This window comes from Necator americanus, chromosome II (assembly GCF_031761385.1).
Source record: "Necator americanus strain Aroian chromosome II, whole genome shotgun sequence".
In the NCBI taxonomy this organism is placed as follows: Eukaryota; Metazoa; Nematoda; class Chromadorea; order Rhabditida; family Ancylostomatidae; genus Necator; species Necator americanus.
In genome coordinates, this window is record NC_087372.1 from 15,613,839 (window position 1) to 15,634,978 (window position 21,140).

Below are 21,140 nucleotides of genomic sequence, written 5' to 3' on the forward strand. Positions count from 1 at the left end.
AGTAAAAAACACTTAAAGGCAATGTATGAGGTAATTGACGTGGCACAGAAACCCCAAGAAAACGTGGAGTTCGGGTTGTAGATTATGGAAAAGAGCGTGGTCTCACGCAGTTCCCCTCCCCCCTCCAATCGTCGTAAAAAACGCCGTGGAGGCAGCGGACTCTCCTACGAAATCAGTTGCAATGCGCCACTCTTGCACACGCATGCGTCCGCGAACTAGCAGTCAAAGATGAATGTGGATACCTCGCCAGCGTATTCAAAAAAAAACCAAAGAATAGGTTGCTGAGAGAAGCGGAGCGTGTAGAGGGGGATACAAGGGGACACGTTGTAATGTTACTCGTACGAACAGACGCTGCTCCCAAGTCGCTTTTTTTACGACAATTACGGAAAGTTGTATAGAGCTAAGCTCAATCTCACACTCTACAACCCAAATTTCATGTTTCCTCTGGCGTTTCCGCACCACCTCAATTTGGTGACACTCGCCTTCAATGAAAATCTTCTGGACAGATAGAAACAAAAAGCACGAAATCGAACGGAAACAATATTCTGAGAATTCGCAAAGTACATGTTGATGAGATGAAATGCTGTGCGTAACGTGGAATTGCATGTCAATAACGTAATCACAGCAGCCGCATCAATAAGCATTTTCATGGGTGATGTTCATATTCATTTGAGTGTGGTTTGTGAGAAGAAGCATCTGCCAGGATTTTCAAACGTGCTAAGGTAGGTTGCAGCAGACTACTAACTGAGAACTGAGCAGTGAAATCGGAATATGTTGGAAAAATTGCAGGTGGTACTCTCAATGAGAGGAACCCAACAGCATACAATAACATTAGGAGGCCAAGGAGATCCACCATACGCGCAGGTAAGTGCTATCCATTTTGAAGTCTCTGAAGTCGCGAGTAAGAGGGAAAACGACAACTAAGTCTTCTACCATACTCGGATGTCGCTGGAGAAGCAGTTCAATTATCGACACGTATTGATTGGGGGCGGAGCAATCGCGGTGATCGCAACGATCACAATCAGTGTCTATTGAAGATGACGTTATCCTCGTCATCGCCAACCACGGCATAGTACAGTGGCAGTGAAACACTTAACCCATCGAGACAAGGATAGTCAAGAAAGACCGAGTGGAGAGCTCGGTTCATGTTTATCAAAACCTTTAAGTTATTCCTGTTCTTCAAAAACCCACATCTAAGCAGAATGTAAGATTATTGTGCGTTTAAAACTAGCCATACGACACGCTTTCACGCTTAGTAAGGTCTGCTATCAAGTCCAAGGTTGAAAGCCTGCCGCTGTACTGTGCAAATGAAATGCCTGATCTCGATCCCAAACGTTCTTCGGAAAGAGAGAAATCTTTTTTAATGGTCATTTTTGTGCACACCCCTGCGCTTATGCAGAACCATATTTGGCAGAATGAGTACACATGGAAATTTTTCACACTTGAGACAATTGCAAATTTCCTCGTAATTTGATGTAACGCTTTGTATAGTTCGCATTTTGAGCAGTTTTTTCTAGTTGTTGGGGGATATCCCAACAAATACGAAAAGGGAACGCTCCTAGCGAGCTAGCACTGCTAAAATCAAATACGATTTCTTGACAAATATACTAGTCTAGAGCATTAGCGAAAAGACATGATGACCCACAAACTTGGGGTTCAGAAAAGTGAGCTTGGCCTCAGAGTTTTACGTAATTCAGCACTGCGTTGGAAATTAAGTGAAATATGAATATATATATATATATATATATATATCGAGGTCCGTTCAGGGTGAGCTGCATCAGGCAGGACGAGTTCCTCTAGTGCTTGTGCAACCTCAGATACGTGCTCAAGAAGAAACGTCAACTACCCCGCACAGACAAGCGAAGACCAATGAACTTAGGCATAACCGCTACTGTAGGACGGATAGAGGAGACGAGAATTCAGACTCAACTCGACTTTGTAATGCACCGTCAAAGAAATACGTGAGCTTCTGAACAACTTTCATCTTTTTTTTATCTTTCACTGCTTACAATAGAAAAAAAAAACTAACCAGAGAAATACTATTAATATTACGCTGCAGATTTCTGGGAATTGGACGAACAAGACAAGAGACGAGATTTTATGCGAACTTTTTCTCGAAAAGAACATTGACCTACGGAACTCCCGCAAACTCGGCTGTGGACGGTATAGCAAAGTAATAACTGGCCAATTCGTTTCTAGCGGGGATCCGGTGAGTTTCCTTGAGTTTGAGCTTGACAGCACGCTACTAAACATTGTAGGATGCCAGGTTGCCATCAAAATGATAAACACGCAGAAAGTGACCGAGGAATTCCGCAGCAAGTTTTTACCGCGTGAAATCGAATGCTGGAAACGACTGAATCATCCTCATCTCGTGCGTATTCTCGGCCACTACGAAGCAATGCAGCATGTGTTTCTTACAATGGAATTCGCTCGAGGAGGAGATATGGTTAGCTCTTTAGTGCATAATTGGGACGTATTCGTTTCGCTGAATAGCAAAAAGCCCCACAGCAAAGAAAAAACCGAACAAAAATTCCTTTGTCGAGTTCGGTAGTACGTACCCTTTGGGTAATCCAGAGGAAAAATAAACACGTTAGAAGTTGAGATTAGGATCACGGTCGTGGAACATAGTCGTGGAATGTGTTGAACCTTGTGAACGCGATGCGAAGTGAGGCAGAGGAAAGAGGTGGGATGTGTGGAGCGCGCGTTGCGTCAGACGCGCTGCGGCCACTCGGTTGAATAGATTCGATGTCGACTATGTGCATCTTTTTTGTTGTCTCCTTTCTGTGGTGTATTTATGAACAGAAAGGAATCATAACCAGGGAAGTCTTACTCGTCTTCAGGCTGTGTGCAGCTGGTTGCAGTTGTATATTCTAGCTATACCAAGGCCTTATCGTTTTAGACATGACAGATTTTTTTGCGATCTCAAATTATTACTTGAAGGAACTTATTTTTACAGCTAGAAGACTAAAACAGATACAGACAGTGGATAAATGCGGTTTAGGTCATCTTTACGAATATCATTTCATCGCATTTCTTTCCACGATTGAGACTAAGGATGATTACAACCTTATTAGAAACTCGCACATAAATTCACAGGGGCCACAACATGTCGAAGTTTCGGAGAAAAAGTATTTCCTGAGAAAAGAAGAGCCTTCTTCTGAATTCTCGAAATTCATGAAAGCGGGAATCATTCTAATTGGCCCCAAGTTGTTCAACCATGGGTGCCCAATGACTCCGTCACAACGTATGCTCTTCTGATTAGACATTAACGCCTCCCTGGAATGGAGGCTAATCAGAGACACCATGCGCGTACCCTGTTGCACATCTTCAACTATAAAATATAAGACTTTACTGGATAAGGGATAAAGGATCGAGTGCGGGCGTTGATAAATTCACTTAGGATCGCAACGCGATACTTCAATTCAGAATCGTTTGAGGTTTTATGAACGCGCGTTGGCCTATATAATGACGTGCTGTGGCTAGCCGATGTATGAACTCCGTGTTTCTGTCCACCAAGAAAAGTCTGGTACAAATTTATCGAGCAGGGATGAAAGGCTTCGTTTGTACTAAGGCGGTTTCAGACCATCGGTCGATCGTGCAGTAACACCGGAACCTCTTACTAGTTGCGCTACACCCGCCCCTTCTTAGTTAATAGAGTTGAGAAAGACAGCAAAGTGGCGAAGAATAGGCTAAGACAAGATAAAGGTCTGAAATATTTATCTTTCGCATCTCAGTTCAAACAGAAGTGTTCAATTGTTATGGCAGAGTCAAGTTTCTCGAAGCTCAATCAGTTACAGTAGGTGTTCAAATTTCCGACACGTTTGTGACGTGGAAACTCGGATCTTTTCTTCTTTTGATTACTGTGTTCAGGGAAAAATAACTCTGATTTATTAACATCTTCCAGTAAAACTTCGAGGGCCAGAAATATGTGGAAGCGATAGAGCTCCTACAAACTTCCTGAGAGCAAAAAATAATAAAAGTAAAATAGACATGGATGGTGCAGCGATTGACTGTAAAGCGCTTCAGAAGATAGAGTTACAGTTTTTTCAAAAAGGTCCAAAGCAAAGCATAATTACACTGCAAATAGGAAACAGCAAAAAGTCTACCTCTTCACTTGGTCCCATTCGCATTGCCTTCACTGAGTTCAGCGCATCCGGTCCCGACTATCTCCTTAAAGGCAGCATACAACGAATCTGACGTGGTGAGGCAATCCGCGGGAAAAGCTAGAGAAAGGGTTGTAGATTCCAGGATCAGGGATGGTGCCGCTCATCTCTCGTGATCGTCGCAAGAAACAGTGTGGGAACCACTTTGATTATTATGAGGTACGTTAGAACGCTCCTCTGTGCACACGTTCCTGTCCTCTTAGCAGCTATCCATTGGTTTTACGTATAATAGGCCGGTGAGAAGACAGCATCCTGATTCTGATCTTCGACCGATCGCACGTAGCACTTGCACAAGAGTGGAGCGTTGCAACTGGATTCGTCTTTAAAAAAACGTCGTCTTCTTCGCCGTTTCCCCCTTCCTCTAATCTGGCAACCTACAACCTTAACTCTAGATTTTCCCTCATATTTTTTCATCACGTCGGAATCGTGGTATGCTGCTTTTAACCGTCATGCTGATTGCCCCTTCCAACACATTTATCCAAAAATTAACTCAAAGAACTGATATCAAGTAGAAAGCGGTAAAATCACATCCTTAGACACAATCTTACAAAGCAGTTTATATGACTTTGTATTTTATCTATAGCATTTGTGCCCGCGAAGTTATCTTTTTACTGACAGATGGGAAAAGATGCACTAGGATATATTAGATATACCGGTTGCAGCTACAACACGTGCAGAAAAAAGGACCGGTCAAGGAACATCAAGCAATGATCTGGATGTCTCAAGTGATTTCGGCCGTTTACTACATGCACACAGTCAGTTTAAAGAAATTGTTAGTTAGAAAGGAGGATCCAAGTTAAAAGATGAATGACAAAAAAAAAGGCACTCGTGAACTCTCAACGATGCAACGGTTCTAACATGAAAAAAAGAAAAGGAAAATTGAAATAATGATTTGAAGAATATATAGGGTCGCTCCATAAGTTTCTTTTGCCACATTTGACATTTCTATTTCTTAATTGATAAGACTTACCTCTTCACTTCTATTAGCAGGGATCAAGAAAATACATTATTATCCTGAAGAGTTTTACCTAAACACCTCACTTTGGTAGGAGTAGGCCTTCTATTTCTTCTTCCAGCAAACAAGTAAAATGATACAGCTTCCAACTCTGTGGACTGGTTGACCGCAGTGAGGCGGTATACCTGTTTGCCGAAATGCCAGTGTTACATCTATGAATCCAATGCAGAAGAGGGCGCTTTGCTGACTGGTGTGAGTGTAAGCCATGAACATCTACAGCCAGATTACTATCTTACGATTGCGCTTTGAGAACTTGTACTACTCTTACAGATCTGGCCTTCCTCCATAAGTGTAACTCAGGGACAGGTTTGTGATGGGATCTTCCCACCTTAGGTCGTAATAGGAGTGGAGAGGTTGCAAGGGAAGGGGGTCGTAAGGAAGTGTGCGGTGGGCAGTAATGAATGGAGGATGGTATGGTGACCAGGACAAAGTACTACGTAATATTAGATAATTACATACATCATAAGATATTACAATAAGTAATATTAAAATGTTACATAAATTACAAAATATTATATTTATTTTAATGAAGAAAAAAAGGTCAGATCCTGTGCACATTGTTAGGTCTGGTAGATCGCTGATAACATTGTCAAAGGAGGACCAAAAGACAAATTTTCGGAGTTTTTTTTTTAGATTTATCCCATCCAGATTCTAATAGAACCAGACGGTTTGGAGAGGAGAAATTTTGGACATAGAGTTTTTCTTAGCCTCTATCCAAATGTGTGTGATTTTCAAAACATCGTCTCATTTTTCTGGAATGGGAAAACTTGCCAAAACAAAAATGTTTGCGCCAAAAATTTGTGCTATAAATGAGTGATCTTGAATAAATTTGATAACCCAGAGTAACTTAGATCGAAGCAAATTATCTTCCAGTAACTTGTAGCCGAAGATTTTCTCTATCAAATGCTCATCAACCTATTTCCACGGCCTCGCCATTTTTCCAAATTTTTGATGCGACGAAGATGGGAAAAATGCCATATTTCCTATCTTTGTCCCTTCAAAATTCCAAGACTAAGAAATGGGAAAAGACAGCGATAGAGCAAACTTTCTTCTCTTAAAACTACCTGCAATATTTCTCTAGGTCCTCTTATCACGAAGTAATTTGCGATCTTCCCGATCTAACAATGTGCACAGAATCTACGCTTTTTTTGAAATTTGTTAATTTAATCCTATTCGATCCACTTCTAAACTGCTGAACACTATGCAGAATTAAATTATTTATCTTTTAAAAGTGGTGCAAGTTTCTAACTCTTTTGCAAAAATTTGACTCAGCCAAGTGTCACCTACAGGGCCTCATTGTTACCTTGTCAACACGCTATACATTTTCAAAACAAAACGCTTGGGGTTCCATACTGTTCCACGTCTGATGCTGAATATAATATTTTGTAGTTTATGTGACACTTCAACATTATTTATTGTAATAGGTGTGAAACCTGTGTTGTCCCAGTTTGTTACACTGTGGGAACAAAATGCTGATTTTCTCTTTTTTTTTCTTTTTTCGTGACGTTCCTCTGTTATTCAACCTATGCACCTGACTTTTCTCTTTTATCGTCGTAATATATCCTCTAATCAATATACAGAGATATTTAATAGATTTTTGAATGAAAATTTTAGCAAAATTGCTTCTTCTGCTATTTGGTGTTTCTTCGCTTCTATCAGCTGTCACCTACCAATTTTCTCATTTCCCATTCGTTCCTCAGATAATGTTCGACTTTTCGAATGTTCTTTCTTCTTGAAACCTCGGCATATTCTGTCTGTGTTTTGTTATAGTGAACCTGCGAGGTTTTTAGATGGAATCTTTATTCGCCTGACGTTTTGGCTTTTCGCCGTCTTCAGAGGAATAGAGAATGACTAGATAGAGAATAGATAAATAGATAAATAAATAAATAAAGAATGACTAGAGCAATGCTACGTTTATCCCGTCAAGTGCCACACTACTCTGGGTCAGTGTTTCGATAATCGTTCAGAGTAGTGAAAACAGAAACCCATCTACATTGAAAATGGTCTTACGTGTTGCTCCACCGGATGTAGTGCGGCTGGTAGCACACACTTGTCACTCAGTGTACCAACGAATGAGTATTACTGCGTGTAGATCACCAGCGACGATATAGATGATTTGATCTACACACAGAATATCAGGCGGTTATAGGTCACAGAGCGGTACAAGTGGCAAGAACACATTCGACAAGCATTCATTCCTATTATTCATTGAAGGGTTTCTTTTAGAAACCCAAAACGCCTCCAACGTCTTCCTTGCCGATATTTCTGTTTCGTGAGCCAGTATAACGCATTTCACATCGTAATCGTTTCCGTTGTGTCCTCATGTCTGTGTCTTCCTAGTGGTGTTATCAAGCTTTTTCGTCGTTTTCCTGCCATGTGTTCATTAATCCTCACTGCAACATTCCTACCGGTCTCCCCAACGTAAGCTGCATTGCATATCAAGCACTCAATCTCATGTATTACCCCCATTTTTGCGCAGTCGCTTTTTTTCCTTAAGGACAAATAACACATTTTTCACAGATGCAGTATCTATCATATAGTCCTTTTCTAACAAGTTGGCTTTTGATGTTTGCATTTGGGATATTCACCAAGATCAAGTCATCTTGTAATTGTGCTTGGATAATGCTTCGCTGAACAGCGGCACTGACACTGTCAGAGATAAAAGGAAGACAAAGAGAAATTTTGTTTTCGCGCGGAACATTGCTATTTACAGTGCGGGTTCTTCGGTAATGTGGACGTACTGTATGGTCAATAGCACAAGCAATTTTCAAGGCTAGTCTTCGTGATTCGTGTCGTTCTTGGTTGCCAGTGCATACTTCACTGGCGGTTTTGAACATATTATGAATCACTGCGCCTTTTTCTGCAGTTGGATGTGCAGATTTGGCGTGCAATATGATGTTCTTGCAACTTTCTTTGCGATACTACTTTACCCTAGTAATGCCGTTTGAAGTACTTATTTGTGTGTTGAGGTAAGAAAGCCATCCCTCTTTTGGGGTTTCTCGTGTGAGTCTTATATATTGCGATTGTTGGTTGAGTGTTCGGAAAAACTCGTCCATTTCGGAATGTGTTGATGTTATGATGCAACAGTCGTCAATATATCTCTAATACATTATTGGTCTACGCGAAAACACTGGTTCTTTGATTCTGCTCATGAAGCAGATCGCCAGTGCTGGTGCTAATCGTTGACCCATTGCTAGCTCTCTCAGTTGCGCGAAATAATTTCCTGACCACCTAAAGATATTACAATTCAGGCATTCCTTGAAAAGAGTTATTATGCAAGATTTACTTAGTCCATATGTTTCCAAGTTGTTACCATATAATCTCAGAGAGAGCTTGCAGCGCCTAACTGTTTTTTACATTCGTGTAGAGTGAGGTTACATCAAAGGACTCTATTACGCAGTTGCCCTCAACTCTCGCATTGCGTAATCGCTCAAGGAAATGGTGAGTGTTCGACAAATGAGATGGTATTTCAGGCAAAATATGACTCAGGATTTTATTAAGGAACCACCAAATTCGATCCGTTGGTCCTCCCACACAACTTATTATTGGTCGGATTTTGAATGTCGCCCCTGATGTTGAGTTGATGAACACAGGAAAACAACAAAAAAGCTTGATAACACCACTAAGAAGGCACAGACATGAGGCCCACAACGGAAACGATTACGATGTGAAATGCGTTATACTGGCTCACAAAACACGAAAAATAGCTTGTCGATAACGAATGAGTTCTTGCGATTTGTACCGCTCTGTGACCTATAACCGCCTGATATTCTGTGTGTAGATCAAATCATCTATATCGTCGCTAGTGATCCACACGGTACATTCGCTGCTCATTGGCTCATTCGCTGGTACGCTGAGTGACAAGTGCGTGCTACCAGCCGCGCCACATCCGATGGAGCAACACGTAAGACCATTTTCAATGTAAATGGGTTTCTGTTTTTACTACCCTGAACGATTATCGAAACAGTGACCCAGGGTAGTGTGGCACTTGACGGGATAAACGTAGCATTGCTCCAGTCACCCTCTATTTAGGCCTCTGAAGACGGCGAAAAAGCCGAAGCGTCAGTCAATTAAAGGTTCCATCTAAAAACCTCGCAGGTTCACTATAACAAAACACAAACAAGTTCGACTTTTCTTTTTCGAAATACATGAAGTTTCCAATATATTGAATTGACAGCAACTGAGAACTGTCGCAAGAACGTTTGAGAAGAAGAAGCAAGGAGGAGGGCGGTCGTAATCGAGGGGGTAGTGTGATCACCACGCGTACCCTGGTCAAACTGGATCGTGAATGTCCAGTTGCTTAGTATAATCTCCAGCGTTTTGGTTGGCTCGTCTTTTTGCACGCCAGTAAATAGATAAAGAAATATACATAGATATCACAACCACCGATGTACTCACCAAAATCCCCAGAGATGTTCGCCATCGCTCGGGAAGATTCTTGATTTCATCGACATAGAACTCGCACTACTGTGATTTCAAAATGTTGATGAACGTGGCGAGAAACTTATGGTACAACCCTGTATATGTGTTGCAAAGATTGGATCGAATACTTGTGCGTTTCAGCGTGGAATTGTTCACCGTGATCTCAAACTAGAGAACATAGTCATCTTTCCTGACGAAGGAATTATCAAAATCAGTGATTTCGGATTTGCACGAAGTGTTGGTCATTTTGCTTTGATAACCTTGATAGACTTGAACAATCTTATCAAATGTACACTTAGGTTATCAGAGGTGATGCGTTGTCGGAAACATACTGTGGGTCTAAATCATATTCTGCACCAGAAATCCTCAAAGGGGAACCGTACGATCCCTATAAGTCAGACGTTTGGTTAGTTCTTAGATAGATTTCCTAGATTTTCATGTTCGTGAAATCCTAATTAATGAACTCGCCAGGTCAGTGGGTGTAATTGCTTTTGTGATTGTAACTGACTGTATGCCGTACTGTGAGAAGCGTCCCAATCCACAAATTGTAGAAGCCCAGCGGTGAGTTTTCCAAGCCATTTTTTCCTGGGAGCATTGGATATCTTTCACTAATTGATTAAAGGACACGAAAACACTATTTAATTCCATTGGTACGACTTTCGTCGATAGCGCGATATTTGATGACAAACAGGATTGAATCGAAAAGTCATGTAGTTCTGCAAAATGAGGAAAGAAATCGAAGACAGCAATGCGTCGACAGCTGTGGACAGCTTGTGTAGATATATACAGCATATATGACGAATCTGAAGTGGCGCGTGAGTCCGCGGCAAAAGCTGGAGATAGGGTTGCTCGTCGTAGAAAAAAAAGGACTTCGAAGACGTCGTTTTCCACCACGATTTCAGCTGGAACGCGCTACCTTTGCGCACGTGCCGCATCCACATGCGAGTGGTCGATGATTAATGAGGTATCCTCATCAGGCTGTTCAAGTAAAACGAATAAAGAGGCTTCCAAGGAGGCCGAAACGAAGAGGTGCGTTCTAACGTACATCGTAGAAAATAAGGCGGCTCTCACGTCGCTTGTAAATAAGATTAAGGAGAATTGAGTAGAACTATCCCGAATCCCGTAATGTGCGACCCTATCTTTAGTTTTTACCGTAAAGTCCCTTACCACGTCAGATTCGTGGTATGCTGATTCTGAGCTTCGGTGATGATGGAGCAATGACTCTCACAAATTCCCACTTCATTGTTAGAACTTTGGAGTGCCTTTCTTTGCTTTTTTACGATGTCAAGTTCTTCACAACATCAAAACTGGCCTATTAGCCACGATGAAAACTCGAGACACAACCTATAGATTCAGGAATGAGAGGACTCAGCTTCTCTAACGGGGCAACTCCTCAAAAAACACAGACATTCCGAAAAGAGCACAAAGAAACAAGTGTTTTCTCAAGGAAGCAATTTTACAATCATAAAAAAGATGAAAAGAACGAAGAGAAAGTAAATAAATTATATTATTGATGGAGCGACACAACGGAGCAATATTTGCTAGCAGCATGAATAATGAAATAATTTTACGAGTTTTCATTTCATTACTTGTAAAGGTGTAAGTTGTTGGATCGTTAGGTGTACTGAGATCCTTCAATTTGTGGCAGCGTAATTTTTTTTTGTGGAAATCAAAGGTATCAAGGCCGATGTTGCATTTAGGTAATAAACATGAGGGAGTTCGGCCGAGAAGCTGACGGTATTTTCTTTCATTTTCGAGACAGATAAAACATTAAGAGTTTGAGATAATACCAACGAAAATTATATCTATAAGAACAAGAAGGTCACATGTATATTCTGCAGAAGAACTTATAGCTTTAGGTTGCGAGCCTACGAATATCCTCCGAAGCTGCATCTTTCTGCTGAGTGTCGTTTTTCAATAGACACAATGATGACGTTCTCATGGCGAGACCGACCTAATATATCTCACTGTGGATGCCTACCGTGGTTTCAGCCACTTGCTGTCCAACATAACACTGCCCATATGCTGAAGCCCTTTTATCGGTTGAAGTAGATTAGAGTGTCTGTGTTGCTGACTCCCAGTTTTACTATTTTGAAGAGAGATTACGCATAAAGTTCTGAGTGGTTTTCATTCCATTGTGAACACATTTCTAATGAGTACATTCTTAATGAGCATGTACCTCAACAAGTGGTTTGTGTTGTTTTGAAGAAGAACATGGCAAGGATTCAACAAGATCATGAAATCGGCCCAATTCTAGCTCCGCTGCACGGCCTAAACAAATTCTGGAATGAAGTCTGCGTAATTGCAGAATAAATGAAAATGCTCGTACTTCTTTTTGTTTGCTCCATACATATGGGCGGTGTTTCCAAACAAGAAGCCCAATGCTGCAGATTAAAAGTGTAAATGCATTTAAAATATCAATCTGACTACGTAATATGGATGAACCCTCCTCCCAGTCAGTATGAGAATCAGCATCAAACTATTTATTTACTGGTAGGAAGAGTAAAAACTTTGTGGAAACGTAAAAAAATGAAACAACGTAAACTCTCAAGAAACAATGGCAATAACAATGATATCAACAACATCAGCTCAAGCAAAACGACACATCTATTACAGAAAGTAGTACTTCAAACAACAAAAAAGCTTTTAAAAAGCAAGAAACTGCTACTCATCCATTTCCTCATTTTCTTGTGCTCCTACAGAGTGCACCACCTAGAAGAATCTATCTAGCCATGTTGCTGATTTGAGATTATTAAGAGTAAACAAACCCTTGGATTATACGTCCATTTTGGAAAAACCCGTTTGTATAACGACATCATGACAGAATCGCTAGCGTTTAGCTGGTGATCAAAACGGCATTTCATGTGGCCATGAGTGCCTGAAAAGATAATGTTTTCATTCAAAGATTTAGGAGAAAAAATCCGCTTACCCAGTGGTTCCTTGATATGTCCTCGACGACCACTGGGAGTGTACAACTCTACTGGTTTAAACCACTCTATGTCTTCTGGAATGGTGAATTTAGCATTACACTCAATAATTCTTTAGAGTAAAGAGATTTAGCAGCTGATCTCAAGACCTCATCATTAGAAGTGGTAAAAAATATGAAGACTCCAGTAACAAAGACCTACCTCTGTTAAAAAACATGTATCGGCAAACAACTGAGCGCTTATTGATCTTAAAAGGATGGCCAGATAGGACTATTCGTTTGAGCACAACCCTGTCGGGGTTAATGTCAAGAAGAGAGCCAGTGGCAACAAGTTCCTGCAATGTCTCAGCTCGCTGATTGGATAAGTTACTTTTGGGATAAGGAAGCATCAATTCACACAATAAAGAAGCTGCATTTTACTAAAGATATAGTAACTAAAGAAAGAAATATCTTAGGTAGGTACAAAAAATATATAAGTACTACTGCATATATTCACAATCTACAACTGCTACTGTATGCACTGTATGGAATTGTGTTTTTCTATTAAATTAACACAAGGAGAACTTTGCTTGGGTAAAGAGAAGAAAAGCACAGTTTCAGCTTTGACAAATGGAGTTTACGGAAAAAAAAACCACAAACAAAATGCAGATGATGTCTGTGAATGGAAGAGCACATGATTACAGATTTAGCTGCAAAAATATGCCCCTAACGCTCTGTGCAACACACTCCTTTCTTTAAGGGCATCACTCTACGAATCTGAGGTGGTACGGATTTCAGGTGGTGTATTCGTATACAGGATGGGAGACTATGGAAGAGCACATGATTACAGATTTAGAAGAGACAGAGAGATAGAGAGAGGGGGGGGGGGGATGATTCCGTCCATTTCTTCCTAATTGCCGTAAAAAACGACTTCAGGCGTTTTGGCGCACTACTCTCTACAGGGAATTCGACTGGAGCGCGCCAGGCTTGTGCAGCGCCGCATCTTCCAGGCTTTTTTTTCACGGCAATTAGGAAGAAATGGACGGAATCACCCCCTTCTCCATAATCCCCCATCCCGTATACGAATACTCCACCTGAAATCTGCATCACCTCAGATTCGTGGGGTAATGCCTTTAATAGTTCCTAATTCACTTTTCGGATAGTTGCGCAACTACTACCAAAACATGCAACGATTTTGTAACGGGCTCTAGATGTCACTGGGAATAAGCCTGCTCATTACTCGCGAAATCACCCGGCCACAGAATCCGGCCCGGAATATTTCGCTATCAATAAAGCAGGATCTATACCAAGAGCGATGTCCACGTCGCTTGTGAAGCTATGTAAGTATTTCGTTCTTTCACGGTCTACCGATACAAGAGATAAAATGAATGACACAAATCTGCAAATAAAAAATGACTTTGACAGTCTGAAGGGCAGAATTTTGTATTTAAGGAGTATTTAAGGACATTACTGCATAAGACTGGGATCATATAGTAACAGGGATCAAGTACTGTTAATGAAGAAGGCTGTAAAAAAAAACTTGGCAGAGAGAATCGTTCTTCCAGTTAGTAATCTGCATGTGCGTACTTAAACACATCTTGAATGGCATCAACAAGAGCAATTACTTCCTGTTAACGTCTCTTGCTAAATTTCCGTGTAAAACAATGGCATTTTTTCCTTGCTGGTTTGCTCAGATTTAAAACTGTTGGGCTTGCTTTATCTAAAGGGAAATCTCAAGCAAACTATTGAATAAATAAGTAAATACTGACGCAAAACAAAGCGGAAAAATTACACCTACATCTCTCCCTGTTTTTCCTTCACGAAAAACTAGCACAGACGCCGGTGGGAAAGTGATAGGTGCAAACACAGAGGCCACACACGTCGCATTAGGAGGTAGGAACCTTTCAAGCTGCGACAAAATAAATATCGAATAATTCGGGGAAAAAAAAGAAGAAATAAAACCTTAAACTTGTCTCCATTCGTATGCTGACTGAAGATTGGAGATGCTTCAAATTTACGGAACCCGACGGAGAAAATCAATTTCTGGAACACGTCAATTTTTCAATTCGTCGGAAATTTGAGCAGCAATGTAAACTACTGCCGAAAAAACTATTGCACTTAGTTATGAAGCGCACGAATTCAACATCAACAACAAAGCTACACACCTGCTTGTTCATTATCGGTATCTTGCATGAAGGGTGCTTTCGAATTACAAAATTCAGCACTGACATCCGTTGTTCGTGAGGGAGAAGCTGATAAAGCACCATAGGTCTGTCTTTATCCCACTGCTCTGAAAGAAAAACAAAAATCAAGTCCTTCAAAGTAATAGATTTTCTCGATGGAATATCGTTATGGAAAGAAAGGGAAAACCCGACATAGTAAAAAAAAAGGTCGAAGCTACTATAAAAGCAATGATATACCTGCAAGTGTAGTAGGCACACGATCGATTTGCAAAGTCACATATTGCCCGGAGAAAGCACAAGATGTGGAATCATACTCATCAATTTCATTCAGGACTGTTTTTCTAGTTTTCTTATAGTTTTGGAACTGGAAGATGCGGGCGTAATCTGACGGTAGATTCTCCTTAGGATCCCATGGGGAGGTTCTGAAAAATGAAATCTTCCAAGAAAACTTCACTTACAGCGAGTTAATTTTAAGGTAAAGCAGTGATAATAGTCCCATATCACCGTGATAAGTTCTGCAAAATCCGAAAGCTAGAGTTCACCTGAAACTCTTAAGACCTCTATATTTCTGGAAACGAATTCTGGCCAGATCTCCCATAGGTGTGTCAACTTCGTCAGGAAATTGCGCATTTTCACGCTCACGACGATACTTCTCTACCTAAACCAAAAAGTTCTGACACATTGAATTCAAAAATCTAAAGAAAGCACAAAAAACATCGGTAAAAGCTTCCTCCTTTCAACAAGTCTAATCTTGAAAAGGCAGTACCTCATCAAGATCGTCCGCTTCATCCACGACATCATCTGCTGATTCCGAAACTAAATCCACCATTTCGTCATTGTTTTCTTGTTCTTCCACATCACTTTCTGTAGCTGCCCCGACATCCATATAGCTCTTTTCCTCTGCATATTCATCATCCTTAAGAGATGCATCATAAATCATAATCCAACGACCAACGAGCTAATAGTTAATACAACGACGACTCCGCAACTGACGTAAGCACAGCGATATGGGCTTTTTGGTTCTTGGCTCTTGGTTATGTAATTATCTCTCATAGGATAATAACTGGTTCTAGATCAGGCATTTGAGAGAAAATCCAGACTCTGACGACGAACGGAGGCGGACGTTATGACCGATTATGCGCAGCCGACTAGGTGCCTGCAGAGGAGGCTGTCGGTAGGCCAGAGCAGAATATCTTACGCTACCTTTGATCATTAAAGGGAGTATACCACGAATCTGATGTTGTGCGGATTTGAGGTGGAGTATCCGTATACGGGATCGTTGATTATGGAGACGGGGATATTTCCGCTCATTTCTCCCTGCATCACTGCAAACAGCCGTCTCCAGGATGCTGTATTCTACGACGCCATGTATTGCAACGCTCCACCCCTTGCGCCGCCTCCGCCCTGCGATTCGTCAAAAATCAATTCGGAGTGCACCGATAGGCAGTAACAGACGCTACGTGTGCAAGGGTGGCGAGCTGCAATAGAAGCATCGTACAAAACAGCATTCAGGGGCCCGCTGCTTGCAGTGATTTAGGCAGAGATGAACGGAACTACTCCGGTCTCCATGATCTACGACCCCGTATATGGATACTCCACCTAAAATCCGTACCACCCCAGATTCGTGGTATGCTGCCTTTAAGCCACACCCACCGGCCACCACGTTACTGAGGTCGTGCGCCGTGTTTGTGTTGCAATTACTTGATAGAGTTGACCTCTAGGAGTATTCAAAGAACAACGTAAAAAGTGAAAAAAAAAACGCAAAAAATGGAAATGCTGAGAAGATGATTGCCTAGATTGGCTGCATCAATAGAACATGCAACATTCATCAATGTTTCAAACACTCTTTGTTTCCGTGATGAGTTGTCTGAAAAACATTCCAAAAATCTGTTTTTAATGCAAAAAGCTGAAACTTTCTCGTCTTGTTTTAAAAATCTCTTTTACGGAATCCAAAGTGGTGTCAAAATGAGAAACCTTAAGTCAAGAACTTTTTAAATCAACGATGCACTACAGCACATTCGAAAGTTCACTTAAAATTTGAACGGGATCTGTGTGTGTGCATTGTGCGGAAATTTGGATTCATCAGGCAATAACTACAAATTAAATGCTTCGATTTGCTTGTTTTAAACAAATAAAACATACAGTTATTTTCTAATTCTGGTATTTCGTGTGTAATCGTTCGATATATCTCTATACGAGAACAATCAGTACTCCGTACAGACATCGCATGCTCCAGCGATGCATGTTCCACACCTTGTTGGTCGACGAAGATAAACGATGTGATAGACGGAGCATAAGGCGAACGCAGCGCAATGGTACACTGATGCTGCTAAATGCTGTGCGGTGCAGTTAACTATCGCCGTTGCCAGTCATTTCCCCTAAAGACAAGCTGTCGCGGGAGCTGCTTGTACCTAATACTTACCTTGACTAAAGCGATGATGCCGAAACGTTATTCGTAACAAGTAGGGCTAAAAGTCTTGGCTCGTGCTCCCTGTATATTATCGACAAGTTGCAAAAGTTATCCCAAAATTCAAGAAAATCGGCCTCTCATGCTCCAAAGTATACTCTTATATTTATATGCCTTAGGACCACATTCCTCCAACAGGGGAACTAATCGTAGGAAATGGAGAATAAAATGGAGAAATAGAAATGGAGAATCGACCTCATCGATATCTTCGGAACTGCCACTAGAAGACTCTTCCCCATCTTCAACAATCCAAGCAGCTTGATAAGAAGATGTTCCTTTAGGTACCTTACGCGTTTCAGGAACATTTTTCACTGTAAACTCAAATCTGATAGATGAAGAATAACAATAAACAGAAAAGATAGCTAACGTTTCACATCTTCATTCACGTCGTATTCATTAGGCCATGTTTGTTCAGCGTCCATTGGATCGGGTATAACTTCGGATTGCAACGATTCTCGTCGCGATTCATCAGCTTCTACCAGAACTTTCGCTTCTCCCGAATGCTTTTCCAACAGCTTCTCACTCTGTAAAAAAAACCAGAAGGTGCTCAAACGAAGCAAATCAATAGGAACAAAACACTTCCAGGTTCTACCTGCTTCAATGGGTGCGGGTCGTCATGTTCAATAATGCGGCCAATTTGAAAATCTCCCCACCCTTGAATATGCACCAAGTGATTTACGTTCCATGTTGGACCACGCAAATAACCACTAGCGAGCAACGAACAAACGCCACTCTTAAAAAAGACGTTCTGCACTTCATTCCATACAAAAAAAAAAATCCACCAATCTACATTCTCGGCGGCGAGATCCAGTTTCTCCACAAGAATGTGTGGTCGTCGTTTCTGCAGAAGCATCTTATTTTTCTTCATATCCACAAAGTGACGAAGAAGGAGAATGCGCTCCGCTTTCGTGTCACAGGCAAAAGTCTTGTTTGTTGTCAAATTACTAAGAAAAAAGAGGACGTAATGGTTTCACGTACTAACAATAAGAAATATGAAGAATGCATACACTTCGCCAATTAATGACTGAACACGTTTTCTAGCATCCTCTCTCTTCTTTCCAACTGGAACATTGTCGAGATGAGGGTTCACGTTCACAAACGAAGGCAATCCTTAAAGTAAAAAGTCAGGTAGCAAGCGTGAAAATCAATCATGCAGTCAGATGTTTTTATCTTTCAATTGCCAGAGAGTTGGTTTTCCTAAGATAAGATCCTTGAGGTTTCAGTAGAAATACAGCATTCAGTGCATACTGAAAACGGTAACTAAGGCAATGCGAACATACACAAAACCAAGTTCGCGAGCAATAGAAGACCGAATTTGTACTGCAAGCATTTGCACCTAAATTTCACATGAAAAATCCACTAGTGAGAAGATACGTCCATAAGAGACCGACACTTAGTGTTAACAAATCCCATGTCAATCTTGCAGGTTTTTATCCGTTATTAAAAGAGGTATTTCAACGGGATTTGAAAAGTAAGAGATTTCACTTCTTACCATTAGGTTATGGAAATCCATTCCGAATGATGTCATTATAATTATTCAGACCTATAATGCTCGTTAAAGGTCCACCATTAATTAAACAAAGTTTCGAGTTTCTGTATATAGGTAGAGTTTTGCGTATATAGCTTTCGCATATTGGATATAGGTATGTATAGTCGGGTCCAAACGATCTGAAGCTCGCTGCAATTGCGTAAGCAGCTGCGCTCGAAGCGGTGCGGTTAAGAGGAAGTTGTAAGCGACTCGTACTGCAGAGATAAGTGAAGCTATCGACGGTCCCTCCTCGATCACAACCGCTACTTCTGTCGCGCATCTTCGATTGAGGCTGCTTGCAGAACTGCCCCACATTCGGGAACCCTTATAAAATAAGTAAGCGAATACCGCATCATAAGAATAATAGAATAAGTCTTCCTACCTATCGAACTGCACCATTTTTTCTTAATCTCTGGTTTTTATATTTGTCGCTGCATAAATGAGTATCATCACAACGAATCCAAACACAGTACACAAATCTCTTCTCACCACTGACAAACGTGGCCAACCAAATTTTATGACATTGCACAACTTGTTAACGATGGTAACGTATACCTACTTCCTTTGAAGAAAAAAACATAGATGCGGTAGTGTCTAGATATAAAAAAAAACTAAGTGATTATCATTGTGATAGTCAGTGTGGAACTTTCTGTAAATTATTGTATGATTCTTCCGTTAATTATTGTTTCTTAAACGGAGAAGTAATTCAGGTGCGTTTCTAAGAGAACAAGAATCAACAAAACGCTTTGAAAATGACCTCCTACAAGACAGATGTGAGATGCAAAGGGAAAATATTTGGGATAAGGCTCTTAAGGAGAAGTACCTCAATTGACTTGAACAACGTACCACAGCGAAAGCAAAAATCCTATATTTCTCAACAATAAGGCAAATCAGTAGGCGCTGATAGTTCTAAGGATTATTTGAGGACAATGTTCGAGTTATTAGGATTGATAGGTGCTTAGTTCATTGATATGTGACGCATGGAGAGAGTAGTTCTAACGTTGATGATGTGGACAGTAACTCCAGCTTCATCTTCCTGAGGGAGGGATTTCAGAAACAAAATCAGAACGTACCATGCGCTTTCATAATGGTGAGAAGCAAATTTTGTTCCTGGTTGAGCTCGCCTTCAATAGGCCACAAGAAACACACTACATCCGACACCTAAACAAATTGAAAATACAGGAAGATCTAGCGCAAAAACTAAAGATTCCTTCGACGGAAAAGTAACTCGAGATCACTGAAGATGTCTGGAAAGTCAGACTTCCACACTGATTGATTTACCTAACATAGACAATGGAACCGAAATGACCACGCTGCTCTAGAATGTTTACGATGAACAACACAGAGTACTTAAACTGCTGAATGAAGCTGGATCGCATGACTGCATACATGCATCACGGTAGTGTGATGCAGGTTTTATTTGAAAAGTAACAGCGTAGAGAAATGTGAAGTAACAGAAAACCTTGCTGAACAGTTTCAAAAATTTGCTAATTCTTGGTTATTTTGTTGCTAGCGCATGTATAAACGGCGCTGAAAGTCTTCAAGCGGGTCTGCACGATGAGCCTCCGATAAAGGCAAGATAGAGAGGAAAGGAACTGTGAGTCAAGTGAAAAATCGTAGCTTCGGGCAGCTGCGAATATTGAACACATTTAAGTACATATATGCATAAAATGAACAGAAGGTAAACACAAATTCCCACCTTGATTGAAGCCAAAACATCATCGAGCCTGGAGAGGTCTGGCGAAAGGAAGCCTACCCGAGATTTGAAACGAGGAATCCTTAAAACTATATATTTCCTGATAGAGATCAGGAACAAGCAGTAACTTACGCGAGATAAACGACATTGTGACCTAATGTGTGCACGATAGTCTCATCACATCCTGCGAGTACACTAATAAAATCAGTAGGATTCTGGTTGCTATCAAACGAAATAACTGTCTGGAACAAAAGAAAAACAACGTGGTGGAAACGCTACTTCACTTCCATATATGTGGAGTCAACTACTCACAATCAAAGTTGGCGCAGCTATTCCCCCATCTAGTCCTCGACGTTGTTCAAAGGCAGCCTTTCGTTTATTGGCACGTATATGAATGGCTCGCTGATGGCGTTCCTCCTTGGAAAGTAAACGTTTTCGAGCTTTCACAACCGAAGACACCACAAGTCTACCTGAAAGAAAATGAACTTATGGTGGTCGCCAGTAAATGAAGCAACTCATGTAATCATTGGGTTTACCTCTATTTTCAGTATCTATTTGACCTTTAGATCTCTTTCCCTTGAACGTTTTATGTGCTTTTGCAGGCCTCTTAAATACTCCAGGTTGATGACCTGTGCTCATCTTCTGGAATTCACATAAGAAAAAAGGTGTGAAAAAAGTGAACAATTCCAACATGTTCAATACATCTAAAGTGTCGCAACACCTTGTAATGTTAGTAAGTACAGAGACTCAAGCAAAGAACA

General features: G+C 40.9%; 2 protein-coding genes across 4 annotated transcripts; one reads left to right on the forward strand and one right to left on the reverse strand.

The window, feature by feature from the left end:
• Positions 1 to 21: 21 nt before the first annotated feature.
• RB195_017966 (uncharacterized protein) lies at positions 22 to 11,652 on the forward strand (the record flags this gene model as incomplete). 3 transcript variants are annotated; one of them, XM_064185181.1, is made up of 11 exons in its annotated part: positions 22 to 74; positions 704 to 722; positions 790 to 864; positions 1,767 to 1,961; positions 2,060 to 2,209; positions 2,267 to 2,446; positions 4,826 to 4,918; positions 9,742 to 9,837; positions 9,900 to 10,006; positions 10,072 to 10,161; positions 11,460 to 11,652. In XM_064185181.1, the coding sequence occupies 11 exons, from the start codon at positions 22 to 24 to the stop codon at positions 11,650 to 11,652; spliced, it is 1,251 nt and encodes a 416-aa protein (XP_064041060.1). The 3 variants fall into 3 exon arrangements, with proteins under 3 accessions (XP_064041060.1, XP_064041061.1, XP_064041062.1); XM_064185179.1 differs by lacking the exons at positions 22 to 74; positions 704 to 722; positions 11,460 to 11,652 and adding an exon at positions 10,223 to 10,379 and having other exon boundaries at positions 802 to 864; XM_064185180.1 differs by lacking the exons at positions 22 to 74; positions 704 to 722; positions 790 to 864; ... (5 more) ...; positions 9,900 to 10,006; positions 10,072 to 10,161 and adding an exon at positions 10,553 to 10,629.
• A 612-nt stretch (positions 11,653 to 12,264) lies between these two features.
• Positions 12,265 to 21,018, reverse strand: RB195_017967 (uncharacterized protein; the record flags this gene model as incomplete). Its single annotated transcript, XM_013441023.2, has 20 exons — positions 12,265 to 12,312; positions 12,369 to 12,478; positions 12,530 to 12,604; positions 12,729 to 12,861; positions 14,304 to 14,414; positions 14,468 to 14,548; positions 14,671 to 14,795; positions 14,926 to 15,110; positions 15,231 to 15,346; positions 15,455 to 15,604; positions 17,351 to 17,466; positions 17,523 to 17,679; positions 17,748 to 17,888; positions 17,946 to 18,099; positions 18,163 to 18,265; positions 19,757 to 19,844; positions 20,383 to 20,461; positions 20,512 to 20,621; positions 20,692 to 20,849; positions 20,916 to 21,018. 20 exons carry the CDS (start codon positions 21,016 to 21,018, stop codon positions 12,265 to 12,267), a joined length of 2,343 nt encoding a protein of 780 aa, XP_013296477.2.
• Positions 21,019 to 21,140: the final 122 nt, after the last annotated feature.